General features: G+C 39.8%; 1 protein-coding gene across 1 annotated transcript in view; it reads left to right on the top strand.

Moving 5' to 3' along the window:
- AK5 (adenylate kinase 5) overlaps positions 1-24,075 on the top strand; it is a 298,444-nt gene that overhangs the window by 118,703 nt on the left and 155,666 nt on the right. Inside the window, exon 7 of the mRNA XM_032296561.1 lies at positions 18,872-18,962. Within this exon, the coding sequence (XP_032152452.1) occupies positions 18,872-18,962 (91 nt within the window). The remainder of the gene's footprint in view (positions 1-18,871; positions 18,963-24,075) is intronic.

The raw sequence follows: 24,075 nt of genomic DNA, 5'->3' as shown, positions 1-24,075 counted from the left end.
CAGTTTTCCAAGTAGCTGGGACTACAGGTATGCCCTACCACACACAGCTATTTTTATTTATTTATTTATTTTAGAGACAGAGTCTCACTATGTTGTTCAGGCCAGTAAAATCTTTTAAAACTCAGGAAAGCGTTTTGTGATACTGTAACTATAGTTATAACCACCCTCAGGGTAAACAGAGAAATCTAGCTAGTTGTCAGTGCGTAGTTTTTATAATACCTTATACTTCTTTTGGAGGCAAAGCCATTGAGACAGGAATTCATTTATTTATTGATGTATTCACTTGCAGGGCATCTCCTTTAGGTTAGCGTCTGCTTGGTTCAAAAGAGAGTATGGAAATGTGAACGCTAGGCACAAATTGGGGCAATTTGTTACTACTGTGGCTTTTGTTTATTTTATCATTGTTATAATGGCATTTATGAAATAAATGTAAAAAGGGGATTTTTAAAAAGAAGTCATCATGAGAGCTAAGAAGTTGTCAGAAAGAGATGTAAATAATTTTGGACTTAAAAGGATTTATCCCACCTCAAATACTTCCAGAAAATGTGATCCTACATCGATAACCACTTGCCACTTCCCAGTATAGTCATTGCCAACACTTAGATTTACTAGATTTACTACATGCAAAGTTGTGTACTAATGATAATGGATTTTCTACCTTTCAGCACTCCATAACCACACAACACTATTTTCTAGCTGAGGAAAGAAGCTTAGAGAATCGGTAACTCCTTCAGAGTCACACAGCTCGTAAGGTGGGCCTGGGATCTGATCCAGGTAGTCTACCTCTCCACCTCATCGCTTCCCTTGAGTGTGACCTGTGGCCAAAGAGAAGCGATGCATTATTGTTGACATTATTCAGAAACCGATTTCTCAAGCCAGATTTTAAAATAATGTAAATCTGGGCCAGGCACAGTGGCTCATGCCTGTAATTCCAGCACTTTGGGAAGCTGAGGTGGGCAGATCACTTGAAGTCAGGAGTTTGAGACCAGGCTGGCCAACATGGTGAAACCCTATCTCTACTAAAAATACAAAAATTAGCTGGGTGTGGTGGTATGCACCTATAGTTCCAGCTACTTGTGAGGCTGAGGCAGAAGAATCTCTGGAACCTGGGAGGCAGAGGTTGCAGTGAACCTAGATTGCACCAGGACATTCTAGTCTGTCTCAAAAAAAAAAAAAAATGTAAATCTGAATGTGTGCTTTGTGATTCATAAATTCTTGCCACATAAAAAGTACGTGGTGGGGCAGCCACAAACTCAAACAGGGATCTTCATGGGCCTGGAATATTGTGGGCTCAAATTCCCTCTCTCCTATGACAGTTTCTTTAATCCTCATTCCCACTTACTCCACAAAACCTTTTTCATCCTCCTCCTCTCTGAGACCAGGTAATCCTTCTTTCTCCTTTGATCTCCTATGGTAGTTCTCTAACAGCTCTGTGACAGCCTTTATTTTGCATTAATGTTAGGGTTAAGAAAACGTCTCCCTGACTGGATTGTGGACTCGTTAAGGGCAAGAGTCCTATTTTACTGAACACTGAATCCTAGTGCATGGCATACAGTAGGTGCGCAACAAGTTTTGTTAATGAATTAATTAATAATAAATGGCCACACACTTAGTAGCGTCACTTTCTCACCCCATCTCTAATGGAAGTTCCTACTTGGACAGGAAGAAGACATTAATAAAAGGGTAAAACATAATCTATATTATGTGATACTAAAGAAAATCATCTTTTCATACTATCCACAACAAATGTAGGCACTCAATAAATATTGGTTGAGTCATAATCAACTATTAAAAATTTTCAGTGAGCTCACAAATTCAAGAATTTACTGGGAAACTTACTGAAAAATTAGTTGTAACTCACATAGCTTTTAACAGACACAGGATCTAAGAATACTCAGGACAAGAGATCTTTAAATTTGCAGCCCCCTCAGTAATTTTAAAAGTAAACATGAGGGCCCCTCTTTCCCTCAGTTGTTCCTGCAGTGAAGGAAGGAGATCACTTTGGGAGAGTTCAAACATGATGCTAATTTCCTACACTGCTGGGGGACACAGTGGATTCTTTTTTTTTTTTTTTTTTTTTTTTTTGGTGGGGGACGGATAAGAATGGAGCTTTGTTTGGAAGAAGAGGGGTTCTGCAAAATGTGATAAATTTTCTAGGTAGCCTACAAGGTCACTTTGTCATTTTGTAAAAGTGGACATATTGCCTTTGTTTATGTGTGATCAAGTTTGACTCATTCTGCAAAGCCTGAGGATTGCATTTAAAACTGGCATTAATTTCATTTTTCTCAGGGTTAGCTTTTTGCACCGAGGCTTCTAACAAATTCTAGTTGGCATCTGTCACTATTATTGATCGTGTGTACCAAGTGGAATATTTTCTATAAAAATTTGAAGGCATCTGTTGCTTTACAAATGCTATGTACCTTTTATGCCTTAGGTAAGCTTATCAATTCTAGTCTTCTTTAGGAAGACGCTGACCATGCCCATAGTTGAGAGGTGAAAATAGAAAGCAGACCTGGCTTGAGGCAGCACAAGACTAAGAGGCTCTTCAGAGGCTGTGCTCATTTTGTCTTTGAGTGAAGTCGCACGTTTGCAGAACAGAATCTCTCACTGCTAATGTCTTGGAAGGCTCAAGGGTATCTGAAAAAGAAAAAAGAGGCATAACTAAACATAACCTCAAACAAAGTAATAGAAAAGGTGGAGCCAGGACACATATAAACAGGCTTTGATGGAATCAGAAGTTTTTTGAAGGCCTCCAAATAACTGTAGGAAGCAGGAAACAGCATCGTCTGTTTCTTTTCACAAGGAAAATCCGAAGATTCTTCATCTGTATCCTCTGACTCACCCGTCTTTATCCCCTCTATGAGCCCAACTCAACTACTGCTTGTAAGATCTATCAATACTATTCCTACTCAACAGGATCAACATTAGGCTACACATGAATCTGAACTTGTTGAGTTCATAGTTGGTTGATACATGGCTAATAAAATTATTTTTCCCCATAATCCACAATTAATAAAATGTAGGTATGGGTGGCAAGTAGTCTCTTGTTCTACATGTTGCTTCCTGTCAAAAGCCTAGGCATTTTGGCAGAAGAATAAGAAGACTAACTATCCACAGACTTGAGTTAGTTAAATTAACATAAAGTCTTAGCATCAAAACCATTTATAAGGATTTTTAAATCTATTTGCATATTTTCTTCCTTTGCCCATGGATGTAAATGTAAATTCCATTACTATAAATCTGATTTCCGGTCGCATAATTGTCTTTGTCCTGCTTCATTTATATTTTTCCTAAAACTTGGGGGGAAATTGTTCAATTATCCAAAGAGCCCAATGGCTATTAAGTTGTTAAACAATCCCCCATTCTGTTTTCATCCTGTATGTATTTTTAAAATCAAGCCTGTCATAGCCATCTTGCTAATAAGTTAATTATCCTGAAACAAAGATCAATTTCGTGTTTTGGGAACTTGGTACAAACAATAGTAACACAAAGTTATAGACCTGGGAATAGTGAGTAAAGGAAAAAGTGAGGATGGTTGTTTAAATGGTTCTGAATTTGGAAATGACTCTCAAGCTAAAAATAGAAAGGAAAAACAAATGAATGTGGGGTAACTAGGAACATAGGATTTGTTCTTCCCAGAGCTAAAATAGCTTAGTTCTTAAGAGCACAGGCATTGTAGTAACACAGACTTGAGTTCTTATCCAAGCTATGTTCTTCCCTAATTGTATGACCTTAGGTAAGTACCTACCCCTTTAAGTACTTTCCTTGGGAAAGTGTTATGTTGGAGTTGTTCTGGGATTTAACAGAGATATTTGCAAGATGCTTTGCCTGTTACCTAGCGTATATAGCAAATGCTTAATAAATGGTAACTCATGCCATGCACATGAGCCCATCTGTCACATTCCTGTGGCACAGCACCCACTCACTACAAACACCTGTCCAGAGATTACTGGTAGAGAATAGTCAGCTACCAAATGTTAAAATCCCAAGAAAGCTTTCAAATAACTGTAAGAAGCAAGAAAGGACATCTCTCCTTCTCAGAAGGAGAATCCCAAGAAAGATGTAACTCCCAAGAAAGATGAGAGGCACCCTCATCTCTTTCAAAGAAGCTACATCTTTCTTATCTTCATTTCATCTCACTGTTGTTCCTCTCCCTGGTACGCCCTTCCTTTCCTTTCTTCACTTGCTTAGTTTTGCTTGTTTAGAACTTCCCCAAGCCCCACATTGCAGCACATACCCACCTTCAGACCCCCAGAACCTCCAAGCACACCTCCATGCCAGCCCTTCCCACAATGAGGTAATGATTTGCTTATCAGTCTCTCAGCTCTTTCTCCAACTTCATGAAGGCAGAGATGTTGCCATGTTTGACTGAACTAAATTATTTCTCTCAAGTCATCCTTACTTTGTGTCTACTGCTCCAACAGAGGGAAACATTAGCACAGGTTTTTTGGCAGCTTACTATCCAGAATGACCGTTCACTAGTCCCATTAAATATGTTTAAATATGTTTTTATAAATGTTAAGCTTCTCACTACTGACAACATTAAATGTATATATTAACTAAAAAGAAATTTGGGCTGGGAGCACTGGCTCACATCTATAATTCCAGCACTTTGGGAAGCCAAGGCAGTAGGATCACTTGAACCCAAGAGTTCGAAACCAGCCTGGACAACATAGTGAGACCTTGTCTCTACAAAAAAATAAAATACAAGTAAAAAATTAGCCAGGCATGGTGGCACGTGCCTGTAGCCCCAGCTACTCAGGAGGCTGAGGCAGGAGCATCACTTGGGCCCAGAAATTAGAGACTGCAGTGAGCTATAATCATGCCACTGCACTCCAGCCTAGGCAACAGAGCAAGACCCTGTCTCTAAATAAATAAAAAAATAAAATTAAAATCAATTTGATTTAAAATCCAAATGCACTTTCTACTTTATTGGTGGTATCTTTCATCATAATGTCCTGTGTTCCTGCTCCAAGATACATTCCCCTTAGTTTTCCATCTTCTAAGCTGTTCTTTTTGATTTCACTTGATCTCCATTGAATCTTATAATAATTATGAGCTGACCATATTTGGCCATCATAAAGTCAACATTGCAGGAGAGAAATTTTTTAAAGGATGAATCATGTGGACTAAAAAAAAGTAATAATAAAAGGAAAGAGAAGGAAAAATAACAAAAGAAAATCGAATGAGCCTGATCTTCCCAGGGCCTAAATTAGCCCCTAATCACACATCTGTTGCTCAGGCAGCACAGCGGATTGTTTCAGGCGTTCAGGGTACCACTTAGGGCTCTGTAGCTGGGAGACACTCAAGCATGAAAGAGAATGGAGCCTGTAATTAGGAGAGGTACCAATGTCACATGACGCTGAAATTTGACTTCTGAGGCTCTAATTTCTTTAGTTTGGAAGCTTTCTTGGCAAAGCTTTAAATCTCTATCCCAGTACTTTGTAGTTTTGTAAAGCCTAGATTGCTGGAATGCTGGGAGGAGAGAAGAGAAAATAGAAAGGGGAAAAGGGTATGTTAATTAATTTAATTTTCTGGTTAATTCAGCTTGACGAGTATTTGTCTAACTGCTGGGCTCAGAATGCTGTTGGTGCAGTAGAGAAAAAATGGGAACTGCACAGTGTAATACTTGTCTAAAATGAGCATATCATTTTTCTCCATTTTCTCCTATTAATGCTTTCTTTACCAAGTCATTTCAAAGTATTTTAGTTATCACTAGTGCTTTAGTAAGTACCAAAAAGCAAATATGATGTAATCTTCCTTCCCTGCATCTCCAATGACCAGTCTAATACCTGGCACAAAGTAGGTGTTCAATATATCTTTATTGAATTGAATTGCATCGTGTAGGTGGTATACAAGATTGGATACCAATCTATGTGGATCTCAAGACATATTCTAAAAGTTTATTTAATTGACAAAATCTATTAATCACCTATTTTCTGGGCTACAGATCCCTCTTAGTCAACTTTTGATTGAGAAGCAGTGTATCACCTTGTCAGTATCATCTTAATGAAATCTTAAATCCTCTTAGTATTTACTACACAGGGGTTTATTTCAGCTATCCCCATTAGAAGTAAGTGCTTTCTGCAGCAACTTAATTTTAGAAGTGTTCTGTCATAATGCCCTAAGATTAGCAAGCAGAATATTGGACACTTGATACCTACTCATGATCTGGACGTTGGTCAAGCTAAGGATGTTTGCTCCAGGGCAATACCTGGATCTATAAAATTTAGACAGTCGGCCACTGCAGCCACCCTCCCTTCAGCTAAAGAATGGTTCTGAACCCTGACTGCCACCACTGACTTGGATTCTTTTCTGTTGGGCCCTTTTCTGTCAACCACAACCTCCTGCATGACCTAAAACCTAGCCTCTTCCTTCTTCTTGTTAGTGGTCTGACGTTGAATCCACTGTCCCTTAATGAGACAAGCAGATCAAGGGGCTCTTGGAAAGGAGTCTGGAATGCTTTCTCTCAGCCAAAGGGCCAGGGAGCCAAAGCCCTGGTTGGGCTGTGGGAAGTGGCAGCTAAGCCAGGCCTCTGGGTAAGGGTCCTGGTGGCTGGAGCTCTAGGACAGAAGCAAAGCAGCTTCTAGGAAGTGCCAGTCCAGACATGACCCATATCAGAAATCCATTCTCCTGTCTCACATAGGTGCCTAGAAGGGGGCTAGGCCCACTCTTCCTTTGATTCCTGAGGGAGACTGAATAGTGATGAGAGGAGAAAAACAGAATCCATGCTGGATGACCTCAATCCTCTCAACAAACTAAAAGGCAGGGTTATTTGCAAAGAGGTTTCAGAAGGCTGCTGTGGGGTACAAGTAGAGTCAACAATAGACAGAGAGAATTGCTGGACAGGAGCCAGTTTCCCTGTAGCTCTAAGCTGCCAACCCACAGAGACCCATAGGAGTCAGGAAGTCATCTGCCTCTTGCAGTCAGCTTTGCCTGCCCTTGCTCCTTCTGATTTCCTGGCCAGAAGGAAAGTTCTTCTGCCAACAGCCACAGCCACCAAGCAAGGTATATGCATCATGCAGAGAAATAGAACCCCCTACTGAGGCCCCCAAATGGGGAAGAAGGTAAAGAATATTTGAGTATCGGGCCGGGCGCGGTGGCTCACGCCTGTAATCCCAGCACTTTGGGAGGCCGAGGCAGGTGGATCACAAGGTCAAGAGATCGAGACCATCCTGGTCAACATGGTGAAACCCCGTCTCTACTAAAAATACAAAAAATCAGCTGGGTATGGTGGTGCGTGCCTGTAATCCCAGCTACTCAGGAGGCTGAGGCAGGAGAATTGCCTGAACCCAGGAGGCGGAGGTTGCGGTGAGCCGAGATCGCGCCATTGCACTCCAGTCTGGGTAATGAGAGCGAAACTCCGTCTCAAAAAAAAAAAAGAATATTTGAGTATCTAGACCTGGCTTGGCGTGGCTTCTGAGGATTCTTGAGGGGTCCATCCTAAGACTACTTCCAAAAGCCCTGCCTTGTTCTGCAAATGCCAAGCTAAGATCTGATCCTGCCATCCTTGGCACTTGCATCTGTCTGATGCAGACAAATGTGGATTTGGATCCTGACCCTGCAATGTAGTTACATAAGCTGGGCGAGTTATTTAATCTCTTTGCGGCTCAGGTTTTGGATCTTTAAAATGGAGATAATGTTTTATAATGTTATTGTAGGAATTGAATAAATCCATATAAAATCCGAATTATAAATTACAATTGATAATAAATGTATAAAGAAAACCTCTAATGCAGTGCATGGCACATAGTAGTTGTTCAGTAAATGACGTTACCTTGTGCTCCTGTTGTTGAGTGCTGATGAAGATTCCAAAAAATATTCTCTGAGCTAATGTAGTAAGAATAATCAAAGTTATCTTTAGTTAGCCTTCTCTTCTAGGTTTCTATAGCAGAATAAATTAAAGTCACTATTGCATTGTTAAGCTTCAAGTCCTAGGAGAAATTTTTTCATAAAACAGTTCATAAATATTATAACAATTTTCTCTGGTATCTATTTATTGTGTTGACTTTTTCCCAACGAAGTTGTCTAGGTGCTGTATATATCCAGTGAACAAAGATTCTGTATAGAAGGCTGAGAAAATAAGTCTTTTACTCAGATATCCACAGCGTTCAAGCATTCTGTATCCATCCCTTTGCATAACAATCATGTCTGTTTTTAGATCTGTCTTCTTTCGTGTTTTGTCCTTCTTTCATTCTGTTTCAAAAAAATAATAATATGTTCTGCAGAGCTTGGTTCAGCAGGGCTGTACCACAGGAATTCTCATCAAAACATGGGATTGGCTTGGCTATCTCAGAGAATTGTCCCCACCCATCGCACTCACCACGTCCACTTAGGTGTTTCTCTTTCAAATTTGGTCATTGATTATGAAGCTTTAGAAATATGGTTCTGCAAAGTAATATCAGTGATAATTACTCCATTGCTGATAACTGCAGATTTCACTCCAGGCACCATGAGTTTTTAAAGTATATTTAGTGCAATCTTCAATTTTCAGTTGAAGAAAAAGTCACTGCAAAGAGAACACCAATCAATCAATCTTTTGGAGGGATGTCTCCAGACATATAAAAGAAATTTTGAAGGGCTAGTTATTTGCATGTTGGAGGAGCTCCATAAGAAACAAGAAACGCCATTGGTAGAGAACCTGTGTAATTGAAATCTCTGGCATGAGACAAGGGAGAAGTAAGAACTCCAAGAGGCTCATTTGGTTCTTAGAGAATGACACTTATGGGATATATAACACTGAAACAATACTAATAACAGCCAATTTATTTCACCACCAAGAAGGAGAGGGGGAAAAAATGGGAGACAGACCTAAGTTTAATCAAAAGCAGAAGCTTGGAGGAAAGATTGAACTGGTACCATCCTTTTTCAGTCCATTTAGGATGCTTCATAGACCTAACATTGCTCATTATGTGGCAAGCCCTGTCTCTATGGAGAAGATTAGGGCAGCCAATTGCAGTCTGAAAATCAGAGCCAAAAGAAAATGAAAACAAAAACTCATTTCCACCATTAAAAATGCAAACCATGATTGTAGCTTTCTCCTCAGATGGTGCATAATTCTCCTCCCTCTGCTGTAATTCCCTTTCCTAATCTAGATATATTCTGTAGACTTTTGAAAGTTGTTACAGCATTTGTTATTCAAATTAAAACATGTGTGAAGTCAGGAATTTGGTGAGCATTTCATTTTGAAATTTCCAATTGACCTCCCTAGCCCTCTTACATTAAATGACATAAAACAGATTACGCAGTCCATGTCCTCTGCTAATTCTGTCCTTAGGAATAAGAAAAGGATTTTCTTAAGATTCCTAGACATTAACAATTACCTAAAACATAGCATCCATCTAATCACAGAATTTCAGAGCTGTGAGCAAGTTTGGGTATCATCTGGTTTATTGCCCCACAATTTTATCTCCCTGGATCCTTTTCGGACCCATGAGATGTAAATGAGTTTTTATTCCTAGAAACTCATCATTCTACCTATGCTACTACTGCAACACTGTTGCTCCTTCTACCCTTTGTATTTTGAAGTTAACATCCCAGGTTCTTGTTCTTCAGAACTTTTTCTTTAAAAAACAAAACGAAACACCACTGCTTGAATTTCAAAACACTGTTTAAAAATCCTAAAGCCAAGAATGCCTAATATACATATTAGGGCTTCACAATTTTGTCACTACTGACATTTTTTTAGATGGAATAAATTTTTGTTGTGAGGATGGCTGTCCTGGGTACCGTAGGATATTTAGCAGCATCCCTGGCAAGTAGCCTCCCCACCCCCCGCAAGTGTGACAACCAAAAATGCTTCCCACCATTGCCACATTTCCTTGGGGAAGTGGGGATTGCGCCTGGTTGTTAACTATCAACATATGTGTTTTTTGAAAGACAAATGATAACTGTTTGATGATTTCAAAGCCAGTTCTTCCTTTACCATACACACAACTTCTCCAACACCGAATGTCATCATTTTGTAAAAATCTTTGCCAATTAAGTGGCAATTATGATAATGTGCAATCAGAATGCTCTTTAGGGTTCCTTGCCATAATATTTGCTAAAATAATAAAAAGAAAAGTCTCATGCTACTCTGGAGTTGTAGAAGTGGGATGTTGTAGAAAATGAAATCTGACTTAACTCTGTGGTCCTGATGTGAGAGTAAATTGACTTCAGCAGCATGTGCATCATCCCATAGTTGAGTTGACTGTATGAATGTTGTTTTCATTCCTCATGGCTCTATGTTCTATGTCCAAAGGTTAAGTGGTCAGGCGAAGAATCTACATGTGAATAGCCAGTACATAGTAGTTATTCAACAAATACTTGTTAAATGATTTCATGAATTGTGCTTTATCTTTGCCTCTTAAATTGGACAATCAGGCACTTTAGTCTGCACTGGAAATTAAAATATTCTTGTTCAAATTAGCCAGAGGATATAAGATCCCCTAGAAACTCTCAAAGTTTCTTATATTCCTCATTCTACATCCCCAAGTTTTAAAAAATTTGTGTTTGAGAAAGAAAGAGATCATATGCATGTATGTTACAGAAGCAAATTGTCGCTTTCACTTCTCTCTTTGAGACCTTAGGGCTGAGGGACTATGTCCTATATATTTTTGATTGCTTCTATAACATACAATGCTATTGTATAGATGCTAAGAAATAAGCTACTCAACATCAGTCAGCTTCTACAAGGGAGAACAGAAACTCCAGTCAAACACTAGCTGTGTTTTCAGCTGTCTGAGCCCAGTTTACATGCCTCCCGTAGCTCACTTGGCCTCATGTGCCCCTTGGCCTCGGTTGCTTCTTGAATGGAGAGCCCTGTCTGCCACTGCCCTGACTGTCACCACATATCCTAACCTTGGTGAGGACCCCAGCCAGCCTCTTCAAGGTTGAGGGCAGGGCCTCGTCATTCTCACCATTATGGGATCCCCTGCAGAGCTAGTACCTAGACCCCAGCAGACCAGACTTCCAGAGGCGTTGGCTGCTTTCAGCACTTCTAGATTGAGGAGCTATGCTGCTCCCTGGGGCCTGGCTTCCCAGTGGCTGCTCAGAGAGGATGCGCAGTGCAACCAAGAAGTGGGGGGACCCAACTCCCCATAGGAAAACTTGGAGCAGTGAAAGACAGGAGCCTGGCAGGAGCCAGCAGCTCAAGTCCTCTCGCTCCCTCCCCCTACCAGATGGGCCTGAGACAGAGTAGCTCCATGCAGCCTTTCTGGAGACCATGTTCCCAGTTTGAGTTTTCTTATGAAGCTGGGGTGCAGCTCATAACACTGCCCTCCTCCTTTTGACTCACTCCCCTTTTCCACTTCATGCTTAATGCCTACACACCCTCAAAATGTTAACTTGGAAGTTTTGCCTTAGTCTCCATTTTCTTTTCTTTTTTTTTTTTTTTTTTTTTTTTTTAAAACAGATTTTCCCTCTGTCGCCAGGTGACAGGCTGGAGTGCAGTGGCGAGATCTCGGCTCACTGCAACCTCCGCCTCCCGGGTTCAAGCAGTTCTCCTGCCTCAGCCTCCCAAGTAGCTGGGACTACAGGCGCACGCCACCATGCCCAGCTAATTTTTGTATTTTTAGTAGAGACGGGGTTTCACCATGTTGGCCAGGATGGTCTCGATCTCTTAACCTTGTGATCCACCTGCCTCGGCCTCCCAAAGTGCTGGGATTATTGGTGTGAGCCACTAGTCTCCATTTTCTAGGGAACCCTGGCTAAAACATAAATGTTTAATATATAAAATGACAGTGCTGTTGTCCATCCCTCATAAGTCCAAGGAAAAATAAAAACAAACCCCTCTTAGTAAATATTACCACAGACTGATGATAATTAACAGATATCCGGAAAGAAAAAAACAGTCACGATATGTGGAGGTGAAAGCAGTGCACTGAGATGGCACTCACTGTACCTTCGTGGTCACTTTGTGTCTGCCCTCCCACTACCTGCTTTTCTCCCCTTGCTTTTAGAAAAGAGGGCAGTGTTAACACGTACTGGAGCAGAATGGCTGTATTTGTCTGACTGTAATGATCATATGCCACGTGGTAGAAGGAAGGTGTCAGTCATCCCAAGTTCAAGTCCCGACTCTTCTGCTTATTACCTATATGACTTGAGAAGGTCATAAAATCTCTGGGTAAATATTTCCTCATCTATAAATTAGAAATAAGGAAGGTCAGAGAACAGTAGGAAAAAGAGGAGCAACAAAGAAACCTTTGAAAGAGCAACCATTGACTTAGAAGGAAACCCAGGACAGAATGCTGTTCAGGAAGTATGAGAAGAAAGTTTTTCAAGGCAGAGAGAGCTCCTGATATTTCAGAAGCCCCTGATAATGCAAGATTTTTCTGAGGTAAAACCATCTGGTGCTGAGAATTTTTTACTTCTAAAAATCAAACAGGCCGGGCACGGTGGCTCATGCCTGTAATCCCACACTTTGGGAGGCTGAGGCAGGTGGATCACTTGAGGCTGGAGTTCAAGACTAGCCTGACCAATATGGTGAAACCCCGTCTCTACTAAAAATACAAAAATTAGCCAGGGTGGTGGCATGCACCTGTAACCCCAGCTACTTGGGAGGCTGAGGCAGGAAAATTGCTTGAACCTGGTAGACAAGAGGTTGCAGTGAGCCGAGATTGCGCCACTGCACTCCAAACTGGGTGACAGAGCAACACTCCATCTCAAAAAAGAAACAAAACACATAAAACTAAAACAGAACCTCTAAGAGAGGAGACCCAAAGCGAAACAATCACAGGCCTAAATCATCACGGGCTGGAAGGTGGTGATAACATCACAGAATTAAAAAGTTGGACTTGATTTTATTCCACAGATCTTGTTGTACAGAAACAACCAGCTATGTCTTGGGATCAAAATCCAGAGCAATCAAATAGAAATTACAGTGAAGATGAATGAAAGAGAAAGCAGAAATGGAGAGAAGAAGGAGGAGGAGATGCAGGCAAAAGGAGAGGGCGTGGAAAAGGAGCTGGAGGATGAGCAGGAAAAAGAGAGGAAAAGTGAAAATGAAGAACAGTAGCTCAAGAAAAGACTAGTCAGCAAATCCCTCAGGCAAAGTTTAAACAACTACCCTACAATACAAGAGTCTGGCACTCGCATTGGAATTTGGCAAGACATATAAACAGATAAGTCAATGGTTTTGTAAAAAGAGGAAGAAATATAATAAATGTCTAAGGGAAAGCATAAGGAAAGACATAAGAGTTGGGATCTTGCTTTGTTGCCCAAACTGATCGCAAGCTCCTGCCCTCAAGCAATATCTTCTTGGCTTCCCAGAGCGCTGGGATTCCGGGCCTAAGTCACCGCACCTGGCTGAGATGTTTTATATGACACCATTCTCACCAATAAATGGAGTTCTGAAAGGATAAACAGGAAAATATTAACCATCGTTAATTCCATGGAGTAGAACTAAATGAGGGAAGTGCAACAAGTTTCCAAACATTCTATTTTTACCCTACTGTGAATTTAAAGCTTTTATAACGGACATTAATTGATTTTAAGAAAAAAAATCAATAAAGAAATGAGCAACCTATGGGAAAAAAAATACTGCAGAAATAAGACGGTCTGCCTCACCTTTCCTAGGGGTTGATGTGACATAGTGATAGCACTTTGAAGCATTATACAGATGTGCTTTAATTTTACAAAGGGAGGTAGAGAAATAATTTTCTAATTTAGCTTTTTCTTCACTGGCTTTTCCCAAATAAAACAGTTCAGTAGGAAAATATAAAGGAATAAATTACTTAAATATTCTGAAATGTCTTCAAGATAATAATGAATAAAAGTAAAAGCAGGCCAGGCATGGTGGCTCACACCTGTAATCCCATCACTTTGGGAGTCTGAGGCAGGTGGATTACCTGAGGTCAGGAGTTCAAGACCAGCCTGGCCAACATGGTGAAACCCTGTCTCTATTAAAGATACAAAAATTAGCTGGGCAGCCGGGCATGGTGGCACATATCTATAATCCCACCTACTTGGGAGGCTGAGGCAGGAGAATTACTTGAGCCCAGGAGATGGAGGTTGCAGTGAGCCAAAATCATGCCACTGCACTCCAGCCTGGCCCATAGAGCGAGACTCTATCTCAAAAAAAAGAGTAAAAGCTACAGTGTTGAGACTTCCACCTCTTACCAAGTTAGAATCAAAAAGACTGGATTTTTCTTTCCCACATGAAACAAATAAATAAACAGAAGAAAACCTTCTTAAGAAAAGTTTTCAAGACACTGGACATCAAGCAATGAAGTGGTCCCTGGTAGAAGGGAAATAAATGTAGTGAGCCCTGCAGAGCCTGGAGATGTTTCCAGGCAACAGTGCAGGAAAAACGAAACCCTTTGGAGACTGGTGGATTCCATGAGTTGAGAAGATGGAGCTGAGAGTCCAAGAAATCAAGGTGACTAGAGTTTGCAGGACAAAAGTATCAGAGATGAGAGAAATGCACAGATAACTCTGGAAATATGCAGAGGTCCTAATCAGATATTCAGTGGCCACCTTGTATGTATTCTAGTGACTGCCTGTTTTTTTCCCCTTGCTTTTAGAAAAAATACTTACCAGAGTAGAATGGCTGCCTTTGTCTTAGTACAATGATCTTATGCCACCTGGTAGGATGAAAAGTTTCAGTCATCCCAAGTTCAAATCCCAGCTCTTCTGTATCCACATGGGGAAATTGCCTGATGCTGAGAAAAAAACCATCCAAAAAGATTAGAGGAAACAGTACCTGGTGCTCACACCCGGCTTGGAATAGCGCCAGTGTCCTTCAGATAGACTGGAAGACTTCATAATTCACAAAACATTGGGGAGAGGCTTCGCTCAACAGTGGGGAATAATTAGCCCTAAACTAAACATAGCTCTGATCCAACCTAACATCTTAAAAGCAGGACCTGAAAGATGAAATTGTTTCCAAGTAACTAAACTACATTCCAGAATATTTATAGAAATACAAAAATATCCAGCATCCAATAAGGTCAAATTGTCAGTGTCTGGCATCTGGTAAAAAAATTACCAGGCATACAAAGAAACAGGAAAATACACCCATAATGAGGTAAAAAAAAAAATAAACTGAAACTGACTCAGAACTGACACAAATGTTAGAATTAACAGAGAAAGACATTAAAAGTAAGTGTAATTATATTTCAGATGTTTAAAAGCTTAAATAGAGACATGGAAATTTTTTTAAAGGCTCAAGTCAAACATTCAGAGTTGAAAACTACAATCTCTGAGATGAAAGATATCTAGGATGGGCTTAACAATATATCCACACAATGGAACACTAATAAGTAATGAAAAGGAATGAACTATGTATATAACAACATTAATGAATCTCAAAATAATATTGCTGAGTGAAAGAACCCAGGCAAAAAAAGATTACATACTGTATTATTTTATGTAAAATCTAGAAAATGCAAAATAATCTGTAGTTACAGAAAGCAGATAAATGGTTACCTGAGGAGAGGAGAAGGGATTCCAAAGGGGCATGAGGAGTGCTTGGGGGTGATGGATATGTTAACTATTTTTATTTTTATGATGGTTTCATGGGTGTATACATATGTCAAAACTTACTTGTTTTTCTAAATATAATATCAACTTTTATTTTGATTTGAGGGTACATGTGCAGATTTGTTACCTGGGTATGTTGCATGCTGCTGAGTTTTAGAGTATGATCAACCCCATCACCCAAGTAGTGAATACAGTACCCAATAGGTATTTTTTCAGACCTTGTCCCCCTCTTTCCCTTCACTCTCTAGTAGTCCCAGTGTCTGTTGTTCCCGTCTTTATTTTCCTGTGTACCCAGTGTTTAGCTTCCACTTATAAGTGAGAAAATGTGGTATTTGGTTTTCTGTTCCTGTGCTACTTCACTTAGTATAATGGCCTCTAGATGCTTCCATGTTGCTGCAAAGGACGTGATTTCATTCTTTTTTATGGCTGTGTCTTATTCCATGGTGTATATGAACCACATTGTTTTTATCCAGTCTACCACTGTTGGGGACCCAGGTTGATTCCATGTCTTTGCTGTCGTGAACAGTGCTGTAATTGAACATATGAGTGCATTTGTCTTCTTGGTAGAATGGTTTATTTTCTTTGGATATATATACACAATAATGGAATTCCTGGGTCAAATGGTAGTTCTGTTTTAAGTTCTTTGAGAAATCTCCAAACTGCTTTCCACAATGACTGAACTAATTTGTACTCCCACAAACAGTAAAAATGTTTCCTTTTCTCTGTAGCCTCTCCAGCATCTATCTTTTTTTGACTTTTTAATAATAGCCTCTGACTGGTGTGAGATGGTAACCCATTGTGGTTTTGATTTGTATTTCTCTGATGATTAGTGATGTGGAGCATTTTTTCACGTTTTTTGGCCACTCTTAAGTCTTTTTCTGAGAAGCATTTATGCCTTTTTCCCATTTTTAAATTTTTTTTTTTTTTTGCTTGTTGAATTGTTTGTTTCTTATAAATTCTGGATATTAGACCTTTGTTGGATGCGTAGTTTGTAAATATATTCTCTCATTCTGTAGGTTGTATGTTTACACTGTTGACAGTTTCTTTTGCTATGCAAAAGCTCTTTAATTAAATTCCACCTGTCAATTTTTAAAAGTTATAATCACCATACTTTAAATATGTGCAGTTCATTGTATATCACTTAGAACTCAGTAAAGCTATTTTTATTTTTGTTTGTGGTTTTATCTATTTTTTCTTTTAATTTTTTGTTTAGGGGCACATGTAAAGGTTTGTTACATAGGTAAACACATGTCATGGGGGTTTGCTGTACATATTATTTCATTACCCAGGTATTAAACCCAGTACCCAATAGCTGTCTTTTCTGCTTCTCTGCCTCTCTCCCCCGACCCCCTTAAGTAAACCCCAGTGTCTGTTGTTTCCTTATTTGTGTTCATAAGTTCTTATCATTTAGCTCCCACTTAGAAGTGAGGACATGTGGCATTTGGTTTTCTATTCCTGCATTAGTTTGCTAAGAATAATGACCTCCAGCTCCATCCATGTTCCCACAAAAGACATGATTTTATTCCTTTTTATGGCTGCATAGTATTCTGTGGTGTATATGTACCACATTTTCTTTTTCCAATCTGTCATTGATGGGCATTTAGGTTGATTTTATGTCTTTGCTATTGTGAATAGTGCTGCAATGAACGTTCACATGCATATGTCTTTATGGGAGAACGATTTATACTTCTCCGGGTATACACCCAGTAATGGGATTGCTGGGTCAAATGATAGTTCTGCTTTTACTCTTTGAGGAATTGCCATACTGCTTTCCACAATGGTTGAACTAATTTACACTCCTACCAACAGTGTATAAGTATTCCCTTTTCTCCACAACCTTACCAGCATCTGTTATTTTTTTACTTTTTAATAATAGTCATTCTGACTGGTGTGAGATGGTATCTCATTGTGATTTTCATTTGCATTTCTCTAATGATCAGTGATATTGAGCTTTCTTTCATATACTTGTTGGCTGCATGTGTGTCTTCTTTTGAGACGTATCTGTTCATGTCCTTTTCCCAATTTTTAATGGGGTTGTGTTTTACTCTTGTAAATTCAAGTTCTTTGTAAGATGCTGGATAGTAGACCTTTGTCAGATGCATAGTTTGCAAATATTTTCTCCCATTCTGTAGGTTCTCTATTTGTTGGTAGTTTCTTTAGCAGTGCAGAAGCTCTCAAGTTTAATTAGATCCCACTTGTCAATTTTTGCTGTTGTTGCAATTGCTTTTGCTATCTTTGTCATGAAATCTTTGCTTGTTCCTATGTCCAGGATAGTATTGCCTAGGTTGTCTTCCAGGAATTTTATAGTTTTGGGTTTTACATCTAAGTCTTTAATACATCTTGAGTTCATTTTTATATATGATGTGAGGAAGGGATTCAGCTTCAATATTCTGCATATGGCTAGCCAGTTATCCCAGCACCATTTATTGAATAGGAAGTCTTTACCCCATTACTTGTTTTTGTCATAGTAAAGTTATTTTTAAAAACTAAAGAGACAAAAATGTGTTAACAAACCACTGAAAAACTTGGAAAATCGAGAATTTGTAAATATAACTTATTTTAAAATATTTAAAATGTAAATTTTAGAGAATGGTAAAATATTTAAATCTATAATTTTTGTTACATCTAAATCTATAGAATTTGTAGACTACATCTATAATATTGTATCTAGTATAGTATCTGAAATTTGTTTTGGAGGTGTTGTTGTTGTTGTTGTTTTTGGAGACAGAGTCTCAGTCTGTTCCCCAAGCTGGAGTTCAGCAGTGCCATCTTGACTCACTACAACTCCTGTCCCCCAGGTTCAAGTGATTCTTGGGCCTCAGCCTCCCGGATAGCTGAGACTACAGGCATGTGCCACCATGCCCAGCTAATTTTTTTGTATTTTTAGTAGAGACAGGGTTTAGCCATGTTGGCCAGGCTGGTCTTGAACTCCTGGCCTCAAGCAATCCACCTGCCTCAACCTCCCAAAGTGCTGGGATTATAGGTGTGAGTCATTGCACCCAGCCTCTTTGTGTGTATGTGTGTTTTTAACAATAAGCTTAGAACATCTTTCCTCTTACTGTTTAAGAACTATATATTTTCATGTTTTTCAAATTAGAAAAATGAAGTCAGAAAGCCACAGGGTAAATTTCAGTTATTTTTTCTAAAATGTGCTCCATAAATTAAGAAAATATTACACATTTTTTAAAATCATAAGTGACTGTACATTTACTCCCTAATACTCTTCTCTGTTCAATGGGAGGTCTGGGCTTAAAACTCTCTGAATGCCTGATTAAAGACTCAAATGCTTTAATTCCTGTTGTTCTGCTTCATTAGAGATACAGTTGTGTGATGGATGCTCATTATATTTTTGAATTAACTAATTTGTGTATTCTCACATTTCAAACTTGTCTGTCCTCATTTCCCCCAGTTTGATGCTGACCGTGATGAGGATGAGGTGTTCTATGACATCAGCATGGCAGTTGACAACAAGTTATTTCCAAACAAAGAGGCTGCAGCAGGTAAGTCACTGTGTCCTTTAGACAACAGTACACCGTGATCACCTGCCAATGTCTGGGACTTTGTATTAATGGATGAAGCTCAACAAGCTGCCACAAGGTTTAAGGATGACACCATTCTCAAAGTCTCATACTTTCTGGTATAAAAATAAAAGTACAAAACAAAACAGAGAGGAAGGGCTATAAATCTGTTCCTTATAGTTGCTGCTTTTCTTCCAGTCATTGCACATGTAAATTAGCAGGTAGTCACAATATAACATAGGGCACATAGGGCCTATGTTGCTATAAAAGAAAAATATCTAAACCCATACATTGTTTAACAATTAAAATTTACAATATCTTCTGGACCCCCTAACTCATAGGATAGGTTTCTTCCTTGTTGCCTGGAAAAGGCATCCCTCCAATCTGGTAGCCACTCGCATCCCAACACACAGCTCCTGGGTGACCCTCCCCCTTTTCTTCCTAAGTGCTGTTGCCTGAGCTTTGACTTTGGACGCTGGTGTAGAGTAATCACACTACCTAATGGAGGCAGTACTCACGGACTTTTGACTTTAGACACTGATGTAGAGTAATCACACCCCCGAATGTAGGCAGTACTCACCATTCTGTCCTGACCCTCCTCTCATTCTCTCCTTACTCTGATCCTAAGTCAACTCATTGTCACATGTGGCTTCAACATCAATTCCATCTGGATGACTCTCCAATCTTAGTCTCAGTCCTGACCTTCTTTCTTCTGAGTAATGATCTCAAAGGGTAAAGACAAAAAGCGTGGGGCCGTAAAGAAAAAAGGCTAAACACTTAACATTTTAAATCACTATTTGAAGCCACCTAAGAGTAGCTTCAAAGAAAGGCAAAATTACAAGGGTAAGGTGGTGGTCTTTCTGGGCAGACCCACAGAACGCAGATAACTGATGTAAACTCATCCGCCTAACTTTCTGGTGAGATTTATAAAAAGCTGGCCTATTGCAAGAAAGATGAAATACCGAGAATCATGTAAGATTGTGAAACATTACTACTGCTGCTCTGAAAAATACTATGACTCCTGTGCTTTTCAACTTAATATTTTCTATAGAAGATGCTTTAGAGGTGACTACCTCTAACAACAAATATTTAACTGCTAGATATCTTCAGTTTGCTAATACAGTGGTGTGAAGGGGCTGATTGAAGCCACCCCTTCTTTGGGATGCCCAGGACTTTGTGGCTCGCTAGTGGTGTTTCTGCATTAGTTTCCTGCAGTGATGCAAACTGTGCTGTTTCTGCACTAATAGGAAACTGCCCAAGGACAGGTGCTGTGTCCTCATTCTCTTAAAGTCCCCTTGGTGAAGTGCATAGTGCTAAGCCTTAGCAGTGGCTTCCAGGTATGTACTTTCTCCTCTCTACCTCTGAGCTCGTAAACAGAAGACTCTGTGCTAACAGCCTCAACTCCCACTAACTCTTCCCCTCCTGAGACCCCCTGAAAGCTGGTTTCTGCTTCAGCCTTACAATAAATCTGTTTTCTCTAAAACAGCCCTTGGTGAATAAAGTGGAGTATACTAGAAGTAAATGGTACCTCCCCTCCAGGAGCCAGCCACCGTGTAGCTCCAGGATACTGTCCCTGATAAGGAACAATGGTGAAGTCTCCTGGCTTATAAATGTTGATGACTCACCCAATAAATAAGTCATATCCATGGCCTCTACTCTGTGAATTGTCAGCCTCCAGTTTTGGTCCCTCTGCTATTCTTTTCTCTCTGAACTCTCTTTCTGCAGAATCTCAGCTGCCCCACAGCTCCCATATCGCCTCCTATGAATGGCATCCAATTCTCTTTCTCTCACCTCGACCTTTCTCCAGGGAGCCAGGCAGAAATGTTCTTGCCCGCACACTCCACACTGATCATCATTCCCCAGGGGCACCTTGGGAATCCAAACCTTTGTCTCTGTTCCCACTGCATTCACCAAACGCTTTGTCATTCGTCATCCCTGGCCTTTTCTGTCTGTCCTGAATCTCCTGCTGCCATGGGGATCCTCACAGAATGCAGCTCTAATCATCCTGCCTTTCTGTAAAAACAAAACAAAAGAAAAGAAAACCTTCCATGACTCCTGCAGGCTGGCCACCAGTACCTGTAGCATAGAAGAAAGCTCGAAATCCTTTGCTGTCCTGCAGTGGTCCTGTTACTACAACGTCACCTCCCCCACATCACTGGCACCAGCTCCCCCCTCTCCCCTTCCCTAGTACCTCGAGTACCTTCCTGCCTCAGGCAGTTTCCACCTGCTCTTCTCTCTGCTTAGAAAACACCTCTCCTGTTTTGCTTCTCTCCACTCTCCCAACTCCATAGGGCCCCATCCTGCACCTGGCCAGACTCTACTTTGTGCCTCAGGGTAAACGTGATGATTTTCTCAAGGAGGCTTTCTCAGACCCCACCCCAGACTAGATTAGGCCCTTGAATAGCACCCTGTGACCCATAGGTATATCAGGCCTTTTCTTAAGATTACCATTGCTCTGACCCTCGGCGCCTTCAAGTCCTGTCTGCAGTGTCTCCTCCTCAGTGGAGCCCTCCACCAACACTTCTAGCAAAGCCGTCTGGCTGCATCACTCAGCTGCTCTGGGCCTCCATTCCTTTATCTCTAAAGAGGGGATAATAATAGCAGCTACCCCACAGGGTTGTTCTGAAGAATAAATGGTTTCTGTGTGCAAAGCAAGTGGCTGTCACATTGAAAAGTCTATCTATGGGTTCGTGTCTTTGCAGAGGATTTGAGGGCTCATGGGGAGAAACCACATCTTACACAATACAACTTTCCCCCTTTTCCTGGATCTACTTCTGCTCTCTTCTCCCTCTCTGCCTCTCTCCCTCCCCCAACCCTGTCCTGGAGTAACTGAAAAACTTGTGCTTCCCCTTCTCACCCAGAGCAGCCCACCAACACCCAGATCCCTCAAAGAGTTCTAGTCCCAAATACTGTCAGAATATTTTTCCAAGTAAATACAGTGCTCTTCCTACACATTGTAATGAACACTTTCCATACCGGTGGAATTCAAGCTCGATTCTCAGTGCTTAATACAGGGCAGGCACTTATAGGAGACATTTAATATTTGTAGCGTGGATCAATGAGCAAGAATGGTAAAGGTAAAGTGGAAGTGTCCTTTCGTTTTCAGTCATTTGGTACATACACATTGAACACATATACCTTCTAAGTTTTGTTCTTAGATTCAGAGATGAAACAACCCTTACAGTTTAATTTTAATGAAACTGTAAATTAAAAGTTTACAGTTTAATGAAAATTACATTGTAAGCTACCCCGTAAGAGACAGGACAAGGGAGAAACTGCTTTCCTCAGAGGGGGCAGTTTAAGAGTTGGAGGAGTTTTATTTGCAGACACCCTTCCCTGTTCAGGAAGCCCTGCAATTGTAAGAGTGTCTTTATTGGGTACTCAAAGTGGGAGGAGGATTTTCCTAAAACTTCGACTTAAAGATCCACTAGGAGGAAAAACATCTGTAACCTTGTCCCAGAAAGTAATATGGTTAGCCTCTGGTACCTTCAAAGCCAATTTGTATCATTTTCCCACTTAAATTTAAGGAGCCAACCTAAAAATAATATTCCAAAAGGCCATTCAGCATCTAAAACTTGTAGCACTGGGTGTTTTTTGTGGGGTTCTGTATTTCAGTTCATACCTTTCTCTGTCATCTATAGAAAGAATATTTTTAAATCTGAAAAGAAACTGAAAAATTCAAAATAGGGGAAATGAAAACCATACTATCCCCTTTTCATAACATCCCAATTTTGCTGTCTTTTTTGAGTAACAAGATCATTACAGTTGTTTTATGTGTTAAATTATCCAACGAAAGAAGGCAGTAATGTGTACATTTGTCTATATTTTCCTCTCTATTTTGTGTGTCAAACCTTAGACTATTATTGAAAGTCCCATTTTCAGCAAACCAAGAAACCAATGCTAAAAGAAAATGAAAGCCATTCAATCGTTATCCAAGCCGATAATGATATCCTTTGTCTGTTGCCTGCTATGATATATTAATACTGTTACCAGGAGCAACAATGTTTCAAGAAATTTCATCCCTAATGATACAATAAAATTCCTGTTAAGAGCATTTTATTTCGACAGAGCGAGACTCCATTAAAAAAAAAAGGCATTTTATTAGGAAATCCAATCACTCTTTCTTTTAAACAAAGGTCTTTTCATTCTACCATTGCTGAAGATAGTTTTTCAGTTATCTTGCTCTGTTTTCAAATATTAACGTGTAACATCCATTAACTGAGTTGTTTAAGAGCGCTTCATGTTGTCCTTTTTGAAAACAACTGGAAGAACGGTTTCTAACTAAACAAAATAAGTAGGACACAGGTACTAAAAGCAGCTATATGTTTAAGAATATTTCATGTTCAAATCAGAGTACTCACTCCACATGAATCACTCTAAATACAGGTGAAGCGAGGGTATCATTTGAATCCAAGTAGCTATCACAACTTCCACTAGTCAGTGACAGATGGTCATCATATTGTGGAGGTGATGAAAGTAAGTACAATTTGTGTTATCTTTAATAATGCTGTCAATAGCAGCTTCCTAGAAAGGAGCATTGATTGTTACCAGCTTGAATGAGACTCCTTAATTCCACTTCTGATTGTTCCATTTCCACAGCCACCCCTGTGACCTGTGTGATCATCAACCACTTACTGTTCCTCATTTTCTCAGCACATGGACTTGACAGTATGCTTCCCCAGGTCCTTTCCTGTAGAGCACTGCAGTGAAAGAGAATCTGAGTAAACCCATGTAGATTGCCCCTGCTTAGAATTTGGAGTCAGTATGGCTGTTAGAAAGAGAAGTAGGAGCTACTGGTTCTGCCTTTGGTCTCAGGCACTTTCTACATGACCTAGCCCAAGATTTTTTTTTTAACTTTTCTGCATCTCATTTTCCTCTTTTCTAAAATAAGAAGTGGGATCCTATGAAATAGACATTGAAAGTCATGGCAAAAACCACAATTTCTTTTGTACCAACCTGACAGTTCTAAAATGTCTATTATCTTATAATGGAAAAATATATATTTTTTATATATATTATCTTATACCTATTATAAGATAATAGATATTTTTTATGTTATCTTATATCTATTATAAGATAACAGATATAAAATAGA

This window comes from Sapajus apella, unplaced genomic scaffold, assembly GCF_009761245.1.
Source record: "Sapajus apella isolate SASKATOON/1434 unplaced genomic scaffold, GSC_monkey_1.0 scaffold36, whole genome shotgun sequence".
NCBI classification, from domain to species: Eukaryota; Metazoa; Chordata; class Mammalia; order Primates; family Cebidae; genus Sapajus; species Sapajus apella.
The sequence above is the reverse complement of the archived record's forward strand: the minus strand, read 5'-3'. Positions and strand labels throughout refer to the sequence as shown.